Source organism: Syngnathoides biaculeatus, chromosome 17 (genome assembly GCF_019802595.1).
Source record: "Syngnathoides biaculeatus isolate LvHL_M chromosome 17, ASM1980259v1, whole genome shotgun sequence".
Taxonomy (NCBI): Eukaryota; Metazoa; Chordata; class Actinopteri; order Syngnathiformes; family Syngnathidae; genus Syngnathoides; species Syngnathoides biaculeatus.
Genome location: NC_084656.1, coordinates 14,497,057 through 14,514,995, shown reverse-complemented (window position 1 = coordinate 14,514,995; position 17,939 = coordinate 14,497,057). Strand labels below are relative to the sequence as shown.

At 39.7% G+C, this 17,939-nt stretch overlaps 1 protein-coding gene across 3 annotated transcripts; it reads right to left on the bottom strand.

Moving 5' to 3' along the window:
• Positions 1-3,499: 3,499 nt before the first annotated feature.
• On the bottom strand, positions 3,500-17,039 carry LOC133490719 (phospholipid-transporting ATPase ID-like). 3 transcript variants are annotated; one of them, XM_061801138.1, is made up of 28 exons: positions 16,744-17,039; positions 15,468-15,550; positions 15,304-15,362; positions 15,123-15,236; positions 13,697-13,795; positions 13,522-13,583; positions 13,278-13,350; positions 13,039-13,109; positions 12,879-12,961; positions 12,622-12,780; positions 11,722-11,810; positions 11,065-11,258; positions 10,780-10,988; positions 10,662-10,705; positions 9,628-9,793; positions 9,351-9,539; positions 8,156-8,271; positions 7,924-8,088; positions 7,363-7,474; positions 7,122-7,227; positions 6,872-7,022; positions 6,562-6,745; positions 6,259-6,482; positions 5,604-5,687; positions 5,264-5,509; positions 4,988-5,126; positions 4,732-4,862; positions 3,500-4,448 (listed from the first exon to the last, which is right to left on the bottom strand). In XM_061801138.1, the coding sequence occupies exons 2-28, from the start codon at positions 15,520-15,522 to the stop codon at positions 4,182-4,184; spliced, it is 3,591 nt and encodes a 1,196-aa protein (XP_061657122.1). In that variant the 5' UTR covers positions 15,523-15,550; positions 16,744-17,039; the 3' UTR covers positions 3,500-4,181. The 3 variants fall into 3 exon arrangements, with proteins under 3 accessions (XP_061657122.1, XP_061657123.1, XP_061657124.1); XM_061801139.1 differs by lacking the exons at positions 13,278-13,350; positions 13,522-13,583; positions 13,697-13,795; ... (2 more) ...; positions 15,468-15,550; positions 16,744-17,039 and adding an exon at positions 13,250-13,268; XM_061801140.1 differs by lacking the exons at positions 3,500-4,448; positions 4,732-4,862; positions 4,988-5,126; ... (2 more) ...; positions 6,259-6,482; positions 6,562-6,745 and having other exon boundaries at positions 6,886-7,022; positions 7,118-7,227.
• Between the last annotated feature and the right edge of the window lie 900 nt (positions 17,040-17,939).

The following is a 17,939-nucleotide window of genomic DNA, read 5'->3' as shown; positions in this document are numbered from 1 at the left end:
TTCTGTCATTAAGCTATGTATGCATTTTTTTTTTTTACTTCTTTTTAGAACCGCCAATGTCCTTTTGATTAGTGTCAATATTGCAAACACATTTTTTGAGGAAGGAACAAAAGCTTTGATTTGTGTCCAGATGGATAATTAGCAATGACTCAGAGCGAAAATGTGGTTGCAAAAACTGTTGTACCTTTTTTTTTTTTTAATTCTGGTCAATTTAGGAAATCATTATTTTTTTTACTGCTATCTGTTGAACAGGCCTATGGAAGGCTTTAAGTACATATAATTAGATGTAATGCTAGGACAGATTATGCAATCTAAGAAAAGCTTTTGAATATTAATGATACATTCAGAGCCCACACAGAGTGAATGTGCATGCAAGTGAACACAAAAATCTCACAAAAACCATCAAATTCCAAAAGTTGAATGCAACCACAATGAAAAAGATGGCAAGATCTGTTTCAATCTTGTTGTAATCTTCCTTGGGTCTGAATGTGACCTCTGTGTGGTATCCAAACAGAAATATCTGTGAAATGGCAACCTTGTGGTGCCTCCGCATTTGGGAGACCTCCCCTCTTCAGTATGACCAATACGCGCGTGACCCTCCCGTTTGGTTTTGGACGCTGAACCTTTGTGGGATCAACAACCTGGTTCTCTTGGCACAGCAAGGACCCTGGGGCTCGTTTGACCCAGTTTAAAGGAGGTCAGCAGGACTTTGCCTGGCAAATTTTTCTTCAGTCCAAAACACGAGTTCAGGGCATTTTTTTATGCACTGTCCCAAATAGTATAAATCATTATGCCAAAATCAGGTAGAAATTATCTCAAGAGGCTAACAATTTAACTCATTTGCTCCACTTTGAGGCAGGGTAAAAATATATAATGTTTGGAACGGCTGATAAGATTTATGAGTTTGGTGGGCTAAATTATTGCCAGACTTTGGTGATAAAACAGCAGAAGGATCTTCACATGATATCTTGACTCTTCTGACTTGCAGTGCACTGCCTCGCCTGCTAATGTGTCAGCACAGACAGTACGGACTTTCTAAGGTTGAGGTTAATCCTTTTTTTAGACCCGAGGCTTACAACTGACACCACTTAGTCTGTAGTCATTTGTCTGTCTCCGTATCACACGGCCACACTCATCTGACCAACATACTGATAGTGAAGCTGCTGCCATAGTTTGATCTTAACCCAAATGACAAACAGACAGCATGACCCGACACCGATGCAAGCTCTGTGCAACCCTTGGGAGACGGACAAAATAGATTTTATTGAGCAACAGCGTCAAAAAGAACTCTGATATATTCAGCCATGCAATTATTTTCTGTATCACTTATCACGAGGGTCGTAGGCGTGGTGGAGCCCATCCCTCCTATCTTTGGGCGAGAATCAGGGTATACCCTGAACTGTTCGCCATGCAATTGCAGTTTATTCATTTGTTTCTGAATCAGGTGCCTTCACCTGCGCTTCTGTGTTGGATGAGCAAATAATGCAGCAGTTAAAAAAAACTAGGCCCACAAACTGGCAAAAACTTGAAAAAGTACACCCTGTGCATGTATATTTTATATATACATATTATATATATACTTTGTGTTAAATGCAAATAAGGATGCAATGAATTCCAAATCCTTTTCATATATATTCAATTTACTACACTACACACAATATATTTATTGATCAAACTGATGAATATTATTGTAATATTATTTTATGTCTGCAACATGTTCCAAAAACACCAGCCAGGGCAACAAATTACCAAGAAACTTTCTGTCATATTCAGTTTTTATTTACGTTACGCACAGTTCTAACTCCACTGGACTTTACATTTTTGTCCACAACTTTGTTTGATTCCTCCCATTCATTGGTCAGTACTTCCCGTAGTCTCGTCACTTATGGGCGAGGATATTATTTCTCAATAGTATGTTAGACGGGTGGGTGGGGGGTAGAAAATATTAGTGTGTGATGGTTGTGGTTGGGATGCGGTTATTTATAACATGCTGGTGCCCATTCCTCCCTATATAGTAGGATCATGCGGTGACCTTCAGTGAAAGATGGCAAGCCATCTGATGGCACTGCACGGCTTTATGGGAACATGCAGGGAATTTTAACCAATGTAATTAAAATAAGAATTTAAGTTTCAGCTGTGGTTACTGATTTCATTTTCAATTGTCTCACAGTGAAAGTTTTTAAACAAATTACAAAAGCTTCTTTTAATTTATATTTCAATTTTCATCTATAATTTGAGTCTTTATTGTCTTTTCCTTAACTTATATTCCTACTACCTTACTCTCAGGACTTAACAAGCTGACCAATAGCTCATATGGATCTGTGCCATTGTAGGACTGCTACATTTGATGTCATCACTTGCAGCCCAGACGACACTGCAGCTAAGCAAATAGTATGATGCGGTACAAATGTCACGGGAGGTGAGATCGGAAGGTACTCTAAACCACCAAAAGTGATCTGCTTACCTACATTGCATCACCCAGTTCATTTTGTTTCAATTAACAACAAACAAATCAATCAATTTGGAGTCGTCCTTTTTTATAGATATAGATGAATGACTTTACCAAATTGTGCATTATGCCAAAACTCTGCTACAGTCAAGTCTCGTTATTTTATTCTCTCAATTCAAAACTTGATGGCACGGTGAGCGACGAGGTACCACATTTTCAAATCCCGACCCTGCCTGAGTAGAGTTTGCATGTTGTCTCGGTTCGTGCGTGGGTTTTCTTTGGTTTCCTCCCACATTCCAAAACATGCACGGTTGGTTAACTGAAGACTCTAAATTGGCCGTGGGTGTGAGTGCGAGTGGTTATTTGTTTATAAGTGTCTTGTGATTGGTTGGGCACCAGTTCCGTGTGTACTCCACCTGTCCCCTGACGTTAGCTGGGATAGGCTCCAGCGCACCCGCAACCCTAGTGAAGGGGAGCACAAGATGAAAGGATGAATTCAAAACTTAAATTTATGCTTAAACATTTATTAAATATAGAACATGTACCTGTACTGTATTCCGATGTGCAAATTGAACAATAAATGAGCTTTTTTTTTTTTTTAATCTGACCCTTCTGAAAACTTAATTCTCACCTTGGTATTCGTTTTTAATTCACTGCCAGCCCACCACGTTAACACGGATATTTGCATTCACCAGCCGTCACTGGCAGTGATTGCCTTTTAAACTTGAAAAGCTGAGCTCACTGGGCTTCCTGTAGACGATATTGATGATCACTCTGAAACATGGTTGTGTCGATACAAAGTAATCCATCCTTGGATTAGATAAAAGCCAGAATGTTAGAATAAAATGTTGCCCACATATGCATTGTTTCTTCAATCTATACCCATTTACCTCTGGTAAATTTGCAGTTTAAAATAAAACACTGTCCCTTGGTGGTACTTTTGTAACACTGCACATTAGGGACACATGTAAACCTTATCGTGGTTCAATGAAAAAAATCTACATCCAAAACAAAAATGATACATTCATTCATTCATTTTATTTAGGGCTCAGCTGCTGGACCCTATACCAGCTAATTTGGTGCGAGAGGAGTAGTACACTCTGGTTTCGTCGCCAGCCAATCATAGGGCACGTATAGAACAGACAACCACTCATATTCTCACCGGTGAACAACTTCGACTCTTTAATTTTGATCATTTGCATGTTTTTTTTTAGGCCTGAGATTCAAACAAACCCATGACCTCTTCATTGAGAGGCACATGTGCTAAACACATTATCACCATGCTCCTGATAAAGATAGAGCTAAAGTAATAGATTTTCTGAAAATGTTTATCAAAATGATCTTGGGAAGTGACTCAGGGTTTATATTTTGTATTGTATTTCAAAAGTAGTCATTATGGATAGATATAATGATTGAGAATTTATTTATTTACTGTTTAAGATTTGTCACATTATTTAACAAGTTACAAAACTTGATAACCAGTAAAAGTAATTCAACACCAACCAAACCCGAATTCAGACCTCAAGACAAACAGTCTTTCCCTTTAATGAAAAAAAAAGACCAATCTCACGCTCCCTATTTTTACACAATTATTTAAGTAAGAACAGCATTAGTATAAGTACAGTTACATGTAAATACTGTATAACAGTTTGTTTCAGAACCCATTCATGTAGCAATCTTCGTCTTGCTCATGAACCCTGCAATAAAACCTCATTGAGTTTGTACTTTTGGACTAGCAGCGCACCGTCTGCTCCGGCTCCTCTGTGATGGCGCGATAGTGTTGTGGCTGGTTCTGTGCCAGAGGAGAATCTGCTTGTTTGAACAAAATGTGACGACTCTTTAGAGGACGCTTCAGCAGGAATCTTCGGGATGTCACCAGGTCACCGTAACCTTGAGCATGAGAGAAAGCGTAGCCCGAGCGCCTGGTGCTGATTCGCCTGACCGGCGGACGACGGGGAGCCGGAGCTGGCAGGGCCTCCTTACGTACTTTATGTCTCACCTGTAGAGAGAAAGTCATTCCTTTTAAATTCAGAAACCATCCCTATTTTAATTACTGCAAAGAGGATTCAGTTCAAAGATGACCTGAAGACTATGCCGAATTATTCAAATGAGGACAAATGCTGGGATTATGGACATTTCTATGGTCCCAACCTTATGGGAACAGTTTGGGGATTGTTCTTACTTTAACAACAAGAGGTCCATAAAGATATGGATGAGAGAATCCGCTCCCCAAATCCCACATGACATGAGTCAACCATTGACACTACTTGGGATTTTCATACCTTGTCATTGACGGTTGGATGAAGCTGAATGAAAGTGAAACGGAAAGCCACCACTGGCAGACTACAGAGGAGTGTTGTTAAGAGTACAATCAGCCATACATTAGGCTGATTCAGAGAGTTCCTCGCTGTGCCTGCAGTCCCAAACACAGGGGTTAGAATGTCAGAACATAACATATAGCTGTTTTTTTTTTTAAACTGTCCAGTGTATTACATGACAATGTTTGAACAACTTCTGTAATAAATTCCAATGACTCACCAATGAACGGGAATGTGGAGGTGAAGATGAGGAACATGCCGTTGCTGTACATGGTGAACGTGGTAGCAAAGTAGACTGCAAGGCTTCCCCACACAAAGAACTGGTTCACAGCTGTCCAGTAATGGGTGTCTAGACACAGCTGGAGCATGTGTTCAATCCAAATAAAGTAAATAGTTATTAATGAGAAAATTAATTTGCACAGGGTATTTTACAACTTTATCAGAGTCCAGTATTTATGTTTGTTGTGCAACATAGACTAAGAAATGGATTCTCTACCTGGATGTTGACCACAATAAGCAAACAGGTCTGTGCCAGTAAAGCGAAGGACTGGTAATCTGCAATATCTTTTCCGTCATCTCGGACTGTGTCATGCATGGCTGCCCATGGGATGAAGAAGAGGATGAGGGAGCTGTAGCAACTGTGGATCATGCAGCGGACAAAGAGCTTCTTATTGAAATAAGCATTCACAGGCCCCGGTGAGTAGAGCTGAGGATACTGGAAACTCCAGCGATCATTTACATCCTGCAAAAAAGAAAAAAAAAAGGAGAGAAGAAATAAACTCATACCTTGTATTATACAGGTATACCAAATACAGTGTTGTGTGACTGTTGCGTACCTGGTCAAAAAGACTCATGCCTAGGACAGGGAGAGCTGTGTACACTAGGTTGTACATGGTGATGAACCACTCATCATATACAGTCTATGAATTATAAAGGTTAACAGATTATAATTCAAACCATTGTATGTAATTCTAAATAAATGCCTGGTTTTAAAACATCCAATAATTATCACTGCATTGTGGTGAGGGGTAAAGTTATCCAGATAAACCCAGGAGCCCATGATGTTGGTGCCTGGAGCAAGCCCCTGGATCCCAAGACAAATGGATACAAGGTTGACCCAAAAGATTCCTATGGATAATACTACATAAAGGGTCTGTACCACATCTGGAGACACGTGGGGCGCTGAGGCCTCACCCGGCCAGTCAAAGAGATCAAAGATCAGTGCCAGGTGATCATGTGTCTGGCAGAGTTCAGCAGCCCATATAAAAGTCACTTGGGACCAATGCCCCTTGAATTTAACACTCGTGGAAAGGAAACATAGAGATATGGTGCTATTTAGTAGAGTGGGTGAGGGGTTGGTGCCTTGGCGGTCCAGTTTTCTGTTGCCAGAGTTACTGTAGTTGTGGAAAACTGAAATATGTCAATGATCTGGCAAAGAAGCCACAATAATAATGCAACTTGACAAAAATGGAAGAACATAATCTCCCTCACCTGTGCTGAGAACCCACAGAAGAAGGCATACCAGAAATGCACGAAGGTGAAGGTAAAATTCTTGTAAAAGAAATACTGAAGAAACTTGCACATGCGCAGGTACGACCAGCGCCCGTGCACCAACAGGAGACGCTGCAGGTAGCGGAACTGGGCAAAGGAGAAGTCGCTGGACAGAACGGCCTGCATGCCCTCCTGACCACTGATACCAACGCCGATGTGTGCAGCTGTCGGATAAACACGAAAAAGACGCAATGTACCCTGATCATCTCTTAGCAACGCTTCATCAACTGCGAATGTGTTTACCCTTGATCATGCTGACGTCATTGGCGCCATCCCCAATGGCCAGAGTGACCGCCTGTTTGTATTTCTTGACCAGTTCAACAACTTGGGCTTTCTGTAGTGGGGTGACCCTACAGCAAATCACAGTTTGGCACATACACGCGGTCCTCAACAGTTCCAACTCCAAACCTTTCTCCAAGGCAAAGGCCTGAGGATTAAATGGAAGATGAGGAAACTCAAGATTTCAGTTATGTGTAGAGAAATGAAGTCAAATCTTCTTTCTTTGTAAAGTATTATTTAAATGCACAAATAAAGAGGGCAAAAGTCTTCTTACCAGGCTGTGTCCATTGATAACAAGACCATATTCTCCATTCACTTTGTCATCATGAACAGTTTCTGTCTTTTGAAGCCAGAAAAGTCCTGCACGAGCTTTGGCAACAACTGGTGTCTCTGCTGCTGTTGGTGACATTTTCCTTCTTGCACATCTTCAAAACAGTACAACATGGAGCATATGACTCATGTAATACATTTTATGATAGGAGACCCATCAAAAACAAAAAAAAACAAAAAACGAACTCACTTACACTAGCTCCTCTCTCACTCCTTCCTCTGTATTTGCTGACACAATGAACACGTCCTTCATCTCCTCTCGCAACATATTGCAGGAATAGCCAATATTCTCAGCCGTCTCTGGTGGATTTTAACATTTCTGAACGTTCAATCAAACAAAACATGCACACCAATTTTGAAAATATATGCCCGAGGTTACCTACATTGAGTAGGCTTATACAGAAAAAAACCCACACAATATTTCAGAATACCAACCCTGTTTATCTCCAGTCAACACCCATATTTTGATGCCAGCTCTGGCCAGCTGCTCTATTGTCTGTGGGACACCATCCTGCAGCTTGTCTTCAACAGCCGTTGCTCCCAGAAGCTAAATCAAGTTTGAAAAAATGGTAAAAATGCATTTTTTAAAAGTAGTTTCAGACAAAAAAAACTTTAGCCCATTATTGTTGTTATCACATTTAAATTATTAAAAAGACTTGATGAAGGATGATGAACTAATGTAAGTTTAAAAGGGGCATTACTAAAACAAAAAAATGGCCTTTTTTGTGAATGTCAAATTGTCAATATGGCATTTTTCTGTTTTGTAGGGTAATATAAAAATGCAACTTGTCATTTGAGTAAACCATTCACGCTACTATCTTGCATCAGATATTATTCAAACTTAATGTGCTTTTTGCTTGAGCAGTAGTACAAAAAACCCCAACAACGCCACATCTTATGTCAGAGAATCAAAATAAATAGTATTCTTGCTTCGAAAAACCAAGCCCATTCAGGTCAACAAAAGTATAAATCAATGGAATCGGTATGTGTACCAACCAACAAGTCTTTTTCAATCTCTTCATACAATCCATCGAGTTTCTCGTCTCTTCCATCGATGGCGGTGCTGGCCTCATGGTGACGCTGCATCCACTCTTTTATGTAGTGCTCATCCAAATCCCTATACGCAAGAACCAATGTGCGCAGACCATCGCCTGCATACTCCTATGGGGTTAAAAAACATCAATGATGATCAATTTTTTCATTTTCTCAGGAAAAAAAAACAACTCACATTGAGATGTCTGGTGGTGACACCCATTAGTTTGTTACAGGAAGAATGAAGCCTCTCATAGATGATGGTGTCTGCTCCTTTGCAGTATAACGTTAACTTCCCGTCAGAGTTACGAACTGAAAATCAGAGCAAGGGCATGAATTAATGAATGAATTTGATCTTCCCCTTTGAGGAAAATAAAATACATCCGGTTATTCTGACCAACTGTTGGTGCTCCACCTCTTCCAGCATGTAGCGACAATTTCCTCTCTCTCTCCAGTAAGCATTTTGTATATGCAATACAGAACTTTGATTCCAGATCAAATACTGATAATGATATCAGTGGTGATCTGGAGCCCATCAAAGCTGATTTAGAGCAAAAGACAAACCCTGGAGTAGTCATCAGCCAACCACAGGGCTAAATGGAAACCAAGAACCTATTCCCACTCACATTCAAATGGTTATTAAACCCATTCTGCCTGCACCAAAGTCAGGCAAGAGAACGCCTACAATCATCAGTCTACAATCAATCAAAAAAAAAAAAAAATCATATTCAATTCAGTTTTCATTGGTGTATGACCTCTGTCAAGAAAACCAATAAAGGCAGGGACACACCGAGGGATGCGGCTAAACCAAAGGGTGCTTGTCGTAATTAAAAATTTAAATTTACAGCCAATCAGAATCCACACAATCTTTCACTCATGTTTCCGGATTTAAAGTGAGCGACACACAGAACAGCTGCAATTCACATACAATATATAACATATACTGTACATACAGTATATTGTATTTTACAACAATAATCTTATTTATAATTTACCTGTGGAAGAAGTAGTGAAGCTTGCGGCCAAAATGTATGCGCGCAGTATGAACCACGCGAATACTTTCAAATGAATTGGAGCAAACGAGCTTCTTTTAAAATCCCCACCCTCTGCCTTTTACCGTCACTTTGTTAACCATTACTCATGCTTTTGTTTAATACAACTGATAATGTAAAATATACTGTATATGTGGCATTAAAAGGTTATACAAGCTCACTGCTGAGAACATCCATATACTAAATCACTCTGTGTGGTTGTGAGTTGCCAACTATTTTTTTTTTTTTTGGAATGGTCCCTTTTCCAATTGAGTTTGCTCGAGTTGCAGTGGGGCTAACCTGACCAGAAGCTAACATTTGAAAAATTCTGAAACAAATCTACACTTTCAATGGTCTCACCGATGACAGACATCCTTTTGCGCACATTATTGAAGTCCAAAACTGCCAAAAGTTCATATATGACTTGCTTGCCCATCTCCACGACTGTGATGGTCTCCGGTGTGCGTGATCGAAACACAAATCCGAAGTTTCTAGCAGCAGTGACCAGAGCGCCTTCATCAGGGGACTGAGCCTGGTAGTAAAGCTCCCCTTGTGGTAAAGGGGACACGTAAAATGTGCTTACATTGTCAAATTATACATTTCACATAGTATACAGTGATGCATTTGTGCAGCTCACCCTCTTTCTTTTCCTCAGGCATCACAGTGTGGCACAGAGCCAACAAACGGAAGAAGGCCTGAGCCTCCAAGTTACCCTCCCTGACGGTTTCCGCCAAACTGTGGTCATGGAAAATGAACTTCGGATCGGCCAGCTGGTTCCATGAGAAGTCAACCCTTGGTGTCTTCTAAGGAGTAAAAGATACTTGTCAGAAATGATTTTCACATGCTCAAAGCCCCTGGGGGAGCAAATTTTTGTGATACCAGATATTGTAATATAGCCGGCAAGTACAGTCCACAAAAGAACAGACAGTCCTTAAAAACAAGATATTATGGGTTGCCAGGGTAAGGAACCATAGGACATGTAGCACCGTCCTCCATGCGTTATATTACGTAGCATATTCTTGGGTTTCAGCAAAACCAATATCACAGCAAACGAAGTCAGACGTGTGTGTAGGCGCATTCTTTATTGTCAATCCGAATTTAATGATCACAATGCAACCACCATGTCGACCTAACATGGAGCACTTTTACCCCTTTAAAGGTCAAAGTAGCTTCGGTTGATGACTAACAAGTCTGAATCGACTGCTGACTGTGGTGTGTAACACTGAAATATAGAACGTTTTGGTCAGCAATAATGTTAACTTTGATTGTGTATTTTGTAATACTGTATAAACCGTACAAACAATCTAGCAGATGGATCTGTTTTCTAAACCGCTCTGGAATTCTCGATCAATGATGCATGATGTTGGATTTGGATTTTACTGTACCATATTTTCCGCACTATAAGGGGCACCCTTAATGAATTCTAAATATTTTAATATATAAGGCGCACCGCATTATAAGCCCCACCAGATTATAAGGCGCATCGTCAGCTTTTGAGAAAATTAAAGGCTTTTGGATTCGCCTTATAGTGCGAAAAATATGGTAATTGTCTTAACTCCCCCCCAATATCTTCAAGCCGCTTCCCCTCCTTACTTACTTCTTTTAATTGGCAATTGAACAAATGAATGTACTTAATGATATGACCAATTAGAAAACATTATTATAACTCACCTCTGTTATTTCCATCCTTTGTCCTGAATAGTCTAACAGTTCACCTGACAAAATAAAGTACAACACGACAAATGAATATTTCACCTCTTTTGTGTACTTTTAATAACTTGATCCTCACCATAATTTTTGCCATTGATCGAACACTTATTGAACGCCATGATGTTTTGCGTCAGGGTGCCCGTCTTGTCGCTGAAGATGTATTTGATTTGACCCAGCTCCTCATTCAGAGTTGTGGTCCTCGCCTGAGCAGGAGTGTCATTCTTCGGGTAATACATTTTCCTATCCCAGTCAATGTAGAAACTATTCCCAAGACGGATGATCTCCACACTGGCATATCAAAGTTAAGTGTGAGAAAAAGAGTGTAAATCCAATTGCTTTTCATGAGTCAGAGCACATAGAGTACCTGACGTAGAGCGATATAGGCACCACCGTGTTGAGCACGATGACGTAAGACCAGAAGACAAGGAAGGATGAGAGAGGAGCATCGACGCCAGGTTCCCGAGGGAGGAACACGGTGAACGCCAAGCCCTCTTTTATCTCCCAGACTGCATTGCCAATGGTGAGAACGGAGCACATTAATGCCAGGAAACCAAAGATCTGAAAAAGAAAAAAGTTCCTTACTGTGTGTGCACAAGGAAGATGTTAAAATAATATTTTACACTCACTAGGCATTATAATAGATATGAGTGAGAAAATGAGGGGAACGCTGCCTGAGCACTATTTAAAAAAACATATACATGTACCGTAATTCCCGGCCTACAGAGCGCACCTGTTTATAAGCCTCGGTACAAAGAAAGAGTTTAACACTAACGCCGCGCTAACGCGAGCACAAACTATGTACAGTATTCCTAATGTAGTTTGATATATAGTATATATATATTTTTTTTTCAATCATCATCATCATCATCCATTCAATAATGCTCACTTTTAAAGGACCTGTTTTCAATGTCATTAGTTCTCCATGAACATGAACTACTCAAATAGTGTATTTAAGTCATATACAATATATTCTAATATTTTCAGCAAACAGTACAGTAACGTGTAATTGACTGAAACTCACACAAAGCACCAAGACATTCATGAGGTGGTCGACGCTCGTGCGTTTGAACGTCGTCTTTCCGCTGTTCTGCATCAACTTTGTGTCCGGACCTGCAAAAGGAGGATCTCATGAATTAATCCAGCTGTTTAATGTGCATATTAAACAGGTTCAGAAATTGAAAAAAAAAAAAAAAAAAAAAACGAGAGGGGAATAGTATAATTTCAATTACAGTTCTATTACAAATGTAGACAAAAACAAAGCCATAATGTTCTCTAGAGACAAACCTTGAGAATGTGTTCTTTGTAATTATGCTTGCATTACATGATTATATTACATATATATATGGATAGAGGGTTGTGTGGTTTTTTTTAAATTGTTGAGTACTGTCCCCATAAAGTTGAAGTCAAACATCAGATCAGTATGATTAATAAGAAAATGTCTGTGATGCATGTGTACCCCCTGTGGTTCCAGAATGACATCAACGCCAGCTTTGTAATTGCATAATTATGAGGAGTTTGGGTGGCATGGTGTCTCAGCTGGTAAAGCGTTGGCCTCACAGTTCTGAGGACCTGGGTTCGATCCCGGCCCCCCCTATGTGGAATTTCCATGTTCTCCCCGTGCCTGCGTGGGTGTTCTCAGGGCACTCCGCCTTCCTCTCACATTCCAAAAACATGCAACATTAATTGGACACTCTAAATTGCCCCTAGGTGTGATTATGAGTGTCTTGATGTGCCCTGCGATTGGCTGGCAACCAGTTCAGGGTGTACCCCGCCTCCAGCCCATTGACAACTGAGATAGGCTCCAGCACACTCGACGGCCCTTGTGAGGATAAGCGGCTACGAAGGTGGATGGATGGATGACGAGTTCAGCATCATCTTAGTTGCACCCAGAATGAGTTGCCAACGATAGGCAGTAGTTCACCTCCAAAGATGACCAGTCCAAAGCACCACTCAGTGTTTCTCAGAGTGCATCCGCGGAGAAGAACTTTGTCGTTATCCAAAGAGTACGTCTGACCATTGACTGCGAGTGTCCCTTTGAATTTGTCCAAGCGGTTGTTTGGGGGTTCGCATCTGACTTCGCCTGAAAACATTGTGGTGATGTGTCATGTTTGAGTACACTATAAATGGCGTAATTTGAAAAGTGTTACTTTCAAACAACAAACCCTTGGGAGTTCTCACCATTGAAGCTGGCCAGTGCTTCAATGCTGCCCCCCATCTCGCCTGTGACAGTCAGTGCCTGCTTCACCTTCAGATTGGTTTCACTGGGGAGGCCCCAAGCACATTAAAAAAAGGATGAGGAAGACAATCCATGCCAATCAAATACATTTATTTTACTCACCCATCTAGTTCTGCTGTTTCCACGTAGACCAGATTTAGAGGCTCACTGCTCGAGAGTAAAAGAAGGTCTGCCTGAAAAAAAAGAAAGAATGCGTACTCTAGAAGCATTAAATTCCACAAAGTAATTATAAAGTAAGGTGTCACAGTCAAGAAAAAAATACGTGACGAGGTCAGAGTATCACAATGAACACATTTAAAGTAGCAGTAAATACCTAAACATGGTATTGTTACAGTACTTACTGTAACAAACTGGTTGTTTTCCAATTTAATGACATCTCCAACCTGAACATTCATCCATTTTTCATTTTGAAGTCTGCCAGGATGAAATCAAACATAAATTTAGATTGGAGTGTGAGCCACAAGCACGACTACTAAGCACAACACAACAAAAGCGCACAACATCATGCAGCATATCGACTGATAAAGCTCATTCTAGTTTTGTTATTTGACGTGAAATAAACAAGAAGAAAGTAGATGGACTCACTCTCCATCAATCAGGACGCTGACTTTGCGATTGTTCACTTGTTTGTCACTTTTGTGCCTGTTCTGTTTGAAGCAAATGACAGAAAGAACACAATACACTGTATTAGTTTTTACAATTATACATGGTTATTGCTTAAGAGTGAGATTGTATTATTATTATTATTATGTTTGCTCACAATGTCATCGGTGGCATCTTTGACCGCTGTTATAGAGAGCACCAAAACAAGAGGGACGGCTGTGGTGAACCAGGAGAGTGAGGCGATTTGTGGGATGAGCTGTAAACACACACACACACACACACACACACACACACACACCACACACACACACACACACACACACACACACACACACACACACACACAGGTTAGAGCCAGAAGGACAATGACAGAATTTTGGTAACATGAAATGGCGGACAAGGGGTAAAATAGTAGATAATAACAGCTTATGATCCAAGTATACTATATTGTACATCATGTGTCAGACAAGGCCGAGTTATTATTATACATGGCCATGTATGATTGCTAACAGAGTGTGCAGCGGTGTTTATTGATAAGGTGAATGCTGACATTTTTTGCTGCAGTAAAACAGGCGCAAAGAACAAAGTGTCACTTCAGCTTTTACTGACGACAATTTGGAATCAAGTCAAAAACTTTACCTTAGCGCCAAAGACTACCTTAATTTCCGGCCTATAAACCGTGACTTTTTTCACACGCTTTCAATTCTGCGGCTTATGCGGCGTGGCGGCTAATTTGTGCATTTTTCTAGTGGCCGCAAGGTGGCACTCGAGCGGAAAAGGTAACAGTGACACAGGTGGAATATATGTGCCGAGGAAGTGACTTTTACCGGTCAGTTTTTTTTTTTTTTTTAACGGGCCCTGTTAGTGCTCTGGTAGCCTGTTACTGCTGTGTTACTGCTGTGTCTCAGTGATTTTTACCAGTATGTTTTTTATTAACTGGCCCTGTTAGCGTTAGCACCGCGCTAGCATTAGCGTTGCACTAGCGCATTGCTGCTGTGTTACTGTGTGTCTCAGTGATTTAGGTATGTTTTTTTTTGGTTAGTGTTGTCCTACCGTACTACTTTTTAGCTGCCGCTCCTGTTTTTTTTTTTTTTTACTGGTATGTTGTTTTTTTTTACCAGCCCAGTTCATGCTACCATGTTGTTACTATGTTACGCTAAGCTAAAGTATTCAAACTTTGAAAACTCTTTGTGTGTACCATCTTTCTTTGTAAATATCTCGTGTTTCAACGTGGGTTTCAATCTTGGCACTCCGGCTTTTACGCAGATGCAGCTTATGTATATACCAAATGGTATTTCCTTTCCAAATGTACTGAGGCTTATAATCAGGTGTGCTCAGTAGGCTGAAAGTTACGGTACATTTCCATCACGTTTATTGTTTAATCCCATTGTCTGTATAAAGATGGATTATCATGTTCTGTTGTTTAAAAGGTGCACTAAAAGATTTGACTCTTGTAATGTTTGGATTAAAACATCCTAACTATAAACACACAATCTACTGCATACTGTACTGCGAAATTTTACAGGTGTATCTAACATTGCGGCTAGTGTGAAGAGATACGCTATCTGGCTGATTAGACGTACTTGAAGTATAAAGAGGAAGAGGAAGTAGCTGTTGGCGATCCTCCTGAACTGCTCGAAAAGATTGAGTGGCAGGAAGGTGAAGAGGTTGTACTTGGATGTCTTAATGGCGTTATTCTAAAGAGGGAAAAAGTGAGATATGAGTCATATTACGCCAGCGTTATTTTCATCTCGGGGTACTCACTGTATAGCGATAGGACAGGTTGAAAGGTCTGTCGTTGGCCCGCAAGAGTCTCTCCTCCTCTGTTGGGCAAGAAAATAGACAAATTATTCGGAAAATGATGATGTATGGATTATGTTGTGTTTGTACCTGTGGGGGGAAAAATTATTGGTCCTTCAATTGCTTACCTTTCTTTTGCTGCTGCCCACACATCTGATCAAAGTAGGACACCAATGATCCCATTTTATCTCTGTTTCTTCATATTGTACAACTAGAAGGAAGCAGGATTTATTATACTTGCAGGAGATTGTGAAAAGAGGTGAAAGCAGCATATATTGCACTTGCAATGCACACTCTTGATTAATTACCAAAATGTATCAGAAATTCTGCCTGTACAAAAAAAATAACTGCAGTCTTAGATGACAACAATGTATATGGAATGTATAAATACATAGTGAAATAAAATGTAAACATACACATACAATCTTTAGTCCTGCCCCTGTTTTCATTCAGTCCTATTACCTTAAACACATTAAACCCTCTGAAAAATTTGTAGTATTCCACACCCATTCGGTGTAATGTCAACATGCAATTATTGTCCAGCTCGTCTAAAATGGATAAATAATATTATCAAATAAAAGTGGAACTTCTTGGTCTATTTTTTGAAATTCTGTAATAAAAGTGGTAGCATTTTCTAATGCTGACGACTCAGCTGATAACGTTTAATAACAATGTTGTGGCATCACTGACAGAAAAACAAATGTTTTACCATTTCACTTCTCCTTTGCTAAACCACTTGTCAGTGACACAAAATAAAAAAAAAAAAAAATACTGAAATTTTTGACAGGGACAGTTAGCACTTTTGAGTTTTTCCACGACAGAATCAATGCAGCCACTCCCTACTCAACCCTTTGCACCTGAGTAAAAGCTAAGTGTCGGTTTATAACCACAAAGATCGTATGTGATAATATGACTGTGGTTTTTTCGTTCCCCTGCGTCCAATTCCTACATGTTTATGGAATTAATACTTACAGCACAATCTAATATAATGAAAGCTAAATTAAGACAGGAGTCCCAGATGTACCATACTTATATTTATCCTCACCTAAAAGAGGAACTGTAAGAAAAAAAAAAAAAGGTCTCAAAAAAGATTTTCTTTTGTTTCTTTACAGTGGATAAATATATGAATGTACATTGAATTCCAATTGTTACATGCACCTAAACACAAAAAGAGTCAAAGGTAATACTTTTCATGAAGCTGTCAAGTATTTTAGACAATTTCCTCCCACCACAACGTATCACAATTTAGGTGATCAAATTCGAATTAACATGTCATTTAGTCAAGATACAATTCTTGATTTGATTTCACACAGCTAGGAAAACAGTTGAGACCTAAAATATGATAATAGCTGTGCACTTGCCTAGTTTCCCAAAGATATTGAAAAAAAAAAAAAGAACACATACCTTAAACAACAATAAGACTGGTGTCTTTTAGGGCCTTCCAGATTTATAGAAACATGGTCGAAAGAAAGGAAAAACTTCCTTGGACTCTGTCATGAATGAAAGCTGGTCCTTGGGTGCATTCAGTTTGGACTTAAATACTTCAGCTTCTGGTACAGCAAAAAAAAAACTACAAAAAAAAAAAAAAAAACAAGTGGCTCTGTTGAGACCCACAACCAGATGTAAGACACACAGGATGGAGCACGTGGCATGAGAGGAGCCACCACTTGAGGTTTCAGATTCTAAAAGGAAGAACGGGGATCCTGGGTGAGCCTTCCTGTTAACTGCTTGGGTAAACAAAAAAAAAAAAAAAAAGAAAAAAAAGTGATCTTTGGACCTGGATGGTGTCGCCAGATGGGCAGTAAAACAACGGAAGAGATGAACGGCTCTGGCCAATCAGAGGACATAAAGTAGGTTTGACTTGACTAAGCAGGTATGCAACATGTCCTGGAGTTAGTGCGCATGCCTGAAACTGAACACTTTCATGTAAAAAAACAATTGAAATAAAAAATACAACCGACTGTGAAACAGGAATGTATTGTATGTAATGTAATAGACAACCAAAATGGAACCTTCCAACTATCCTGGATTGCATGACTTTAGCAATGTAAGAATAAATGAAAAATAACTGATGTTCATTGTATCTAGTGCATTATACTCGACATACACATGCAGGCATATTGCAAATAAATTGTGTAATATTGAATCTTTATTTTAATAAAGCCATGTTTAGAAAGTGACTTTTTAATTTACTGTTTATTATATATTAAATCCCGTATATTCTGCAGCCTGGTGCAGTTGTGGTGTCTGCCTTAGAATTCAGGGGTTCTAGTGTTGAAATCCCAGCAGCAGGCTCCCTATGTACAGTTGTTTTTGTGCTTGGGTTTTTCGCTCCACCGCCAGGTACTCAGGTTTCTGATATTTTTTTTAGCCCTTATTAAATGACAGAGGATATATTAATGGTTATTATTAAATGGAGAAAGATTATATTAGTAATTTTGCCAATTCATGACCCATTTTGCAGATATAAAGTTAGGGCCATATTTTCCCATGTGCGTAAGAGGCTGTCTGCGCAGATTCTCCCTTCTAACCTGTCTTTATTGAATCTTTTATATCAGATATGCACTGCGTTAAAAATCCCTCAAAATTGGAAATTCTTT

Coding starts and splice junctions, on each gene's coding strand:
- LOC133490719 (XM_061801138.1), bottom strand. CDS start 15,522: ATGGGATCATTGGTGTCCTACTTTGATCAGATGTGTGGGCAGCAGCAA. Junction 9,540..9,627: donor GCCTGAGGAAAAGAAAGAGG/GTGAGCTGCACA, acceptor CTTTACCACAAG/GGGAGCTTTACTACCAGGCT. Junction 7,475..7,923: donor AGATTGAAAAAGACTTGTTG/GTTGGTACACAT, acceptor AACTTGATTTAG/CTTCTGGGAGCAACGGCTGT.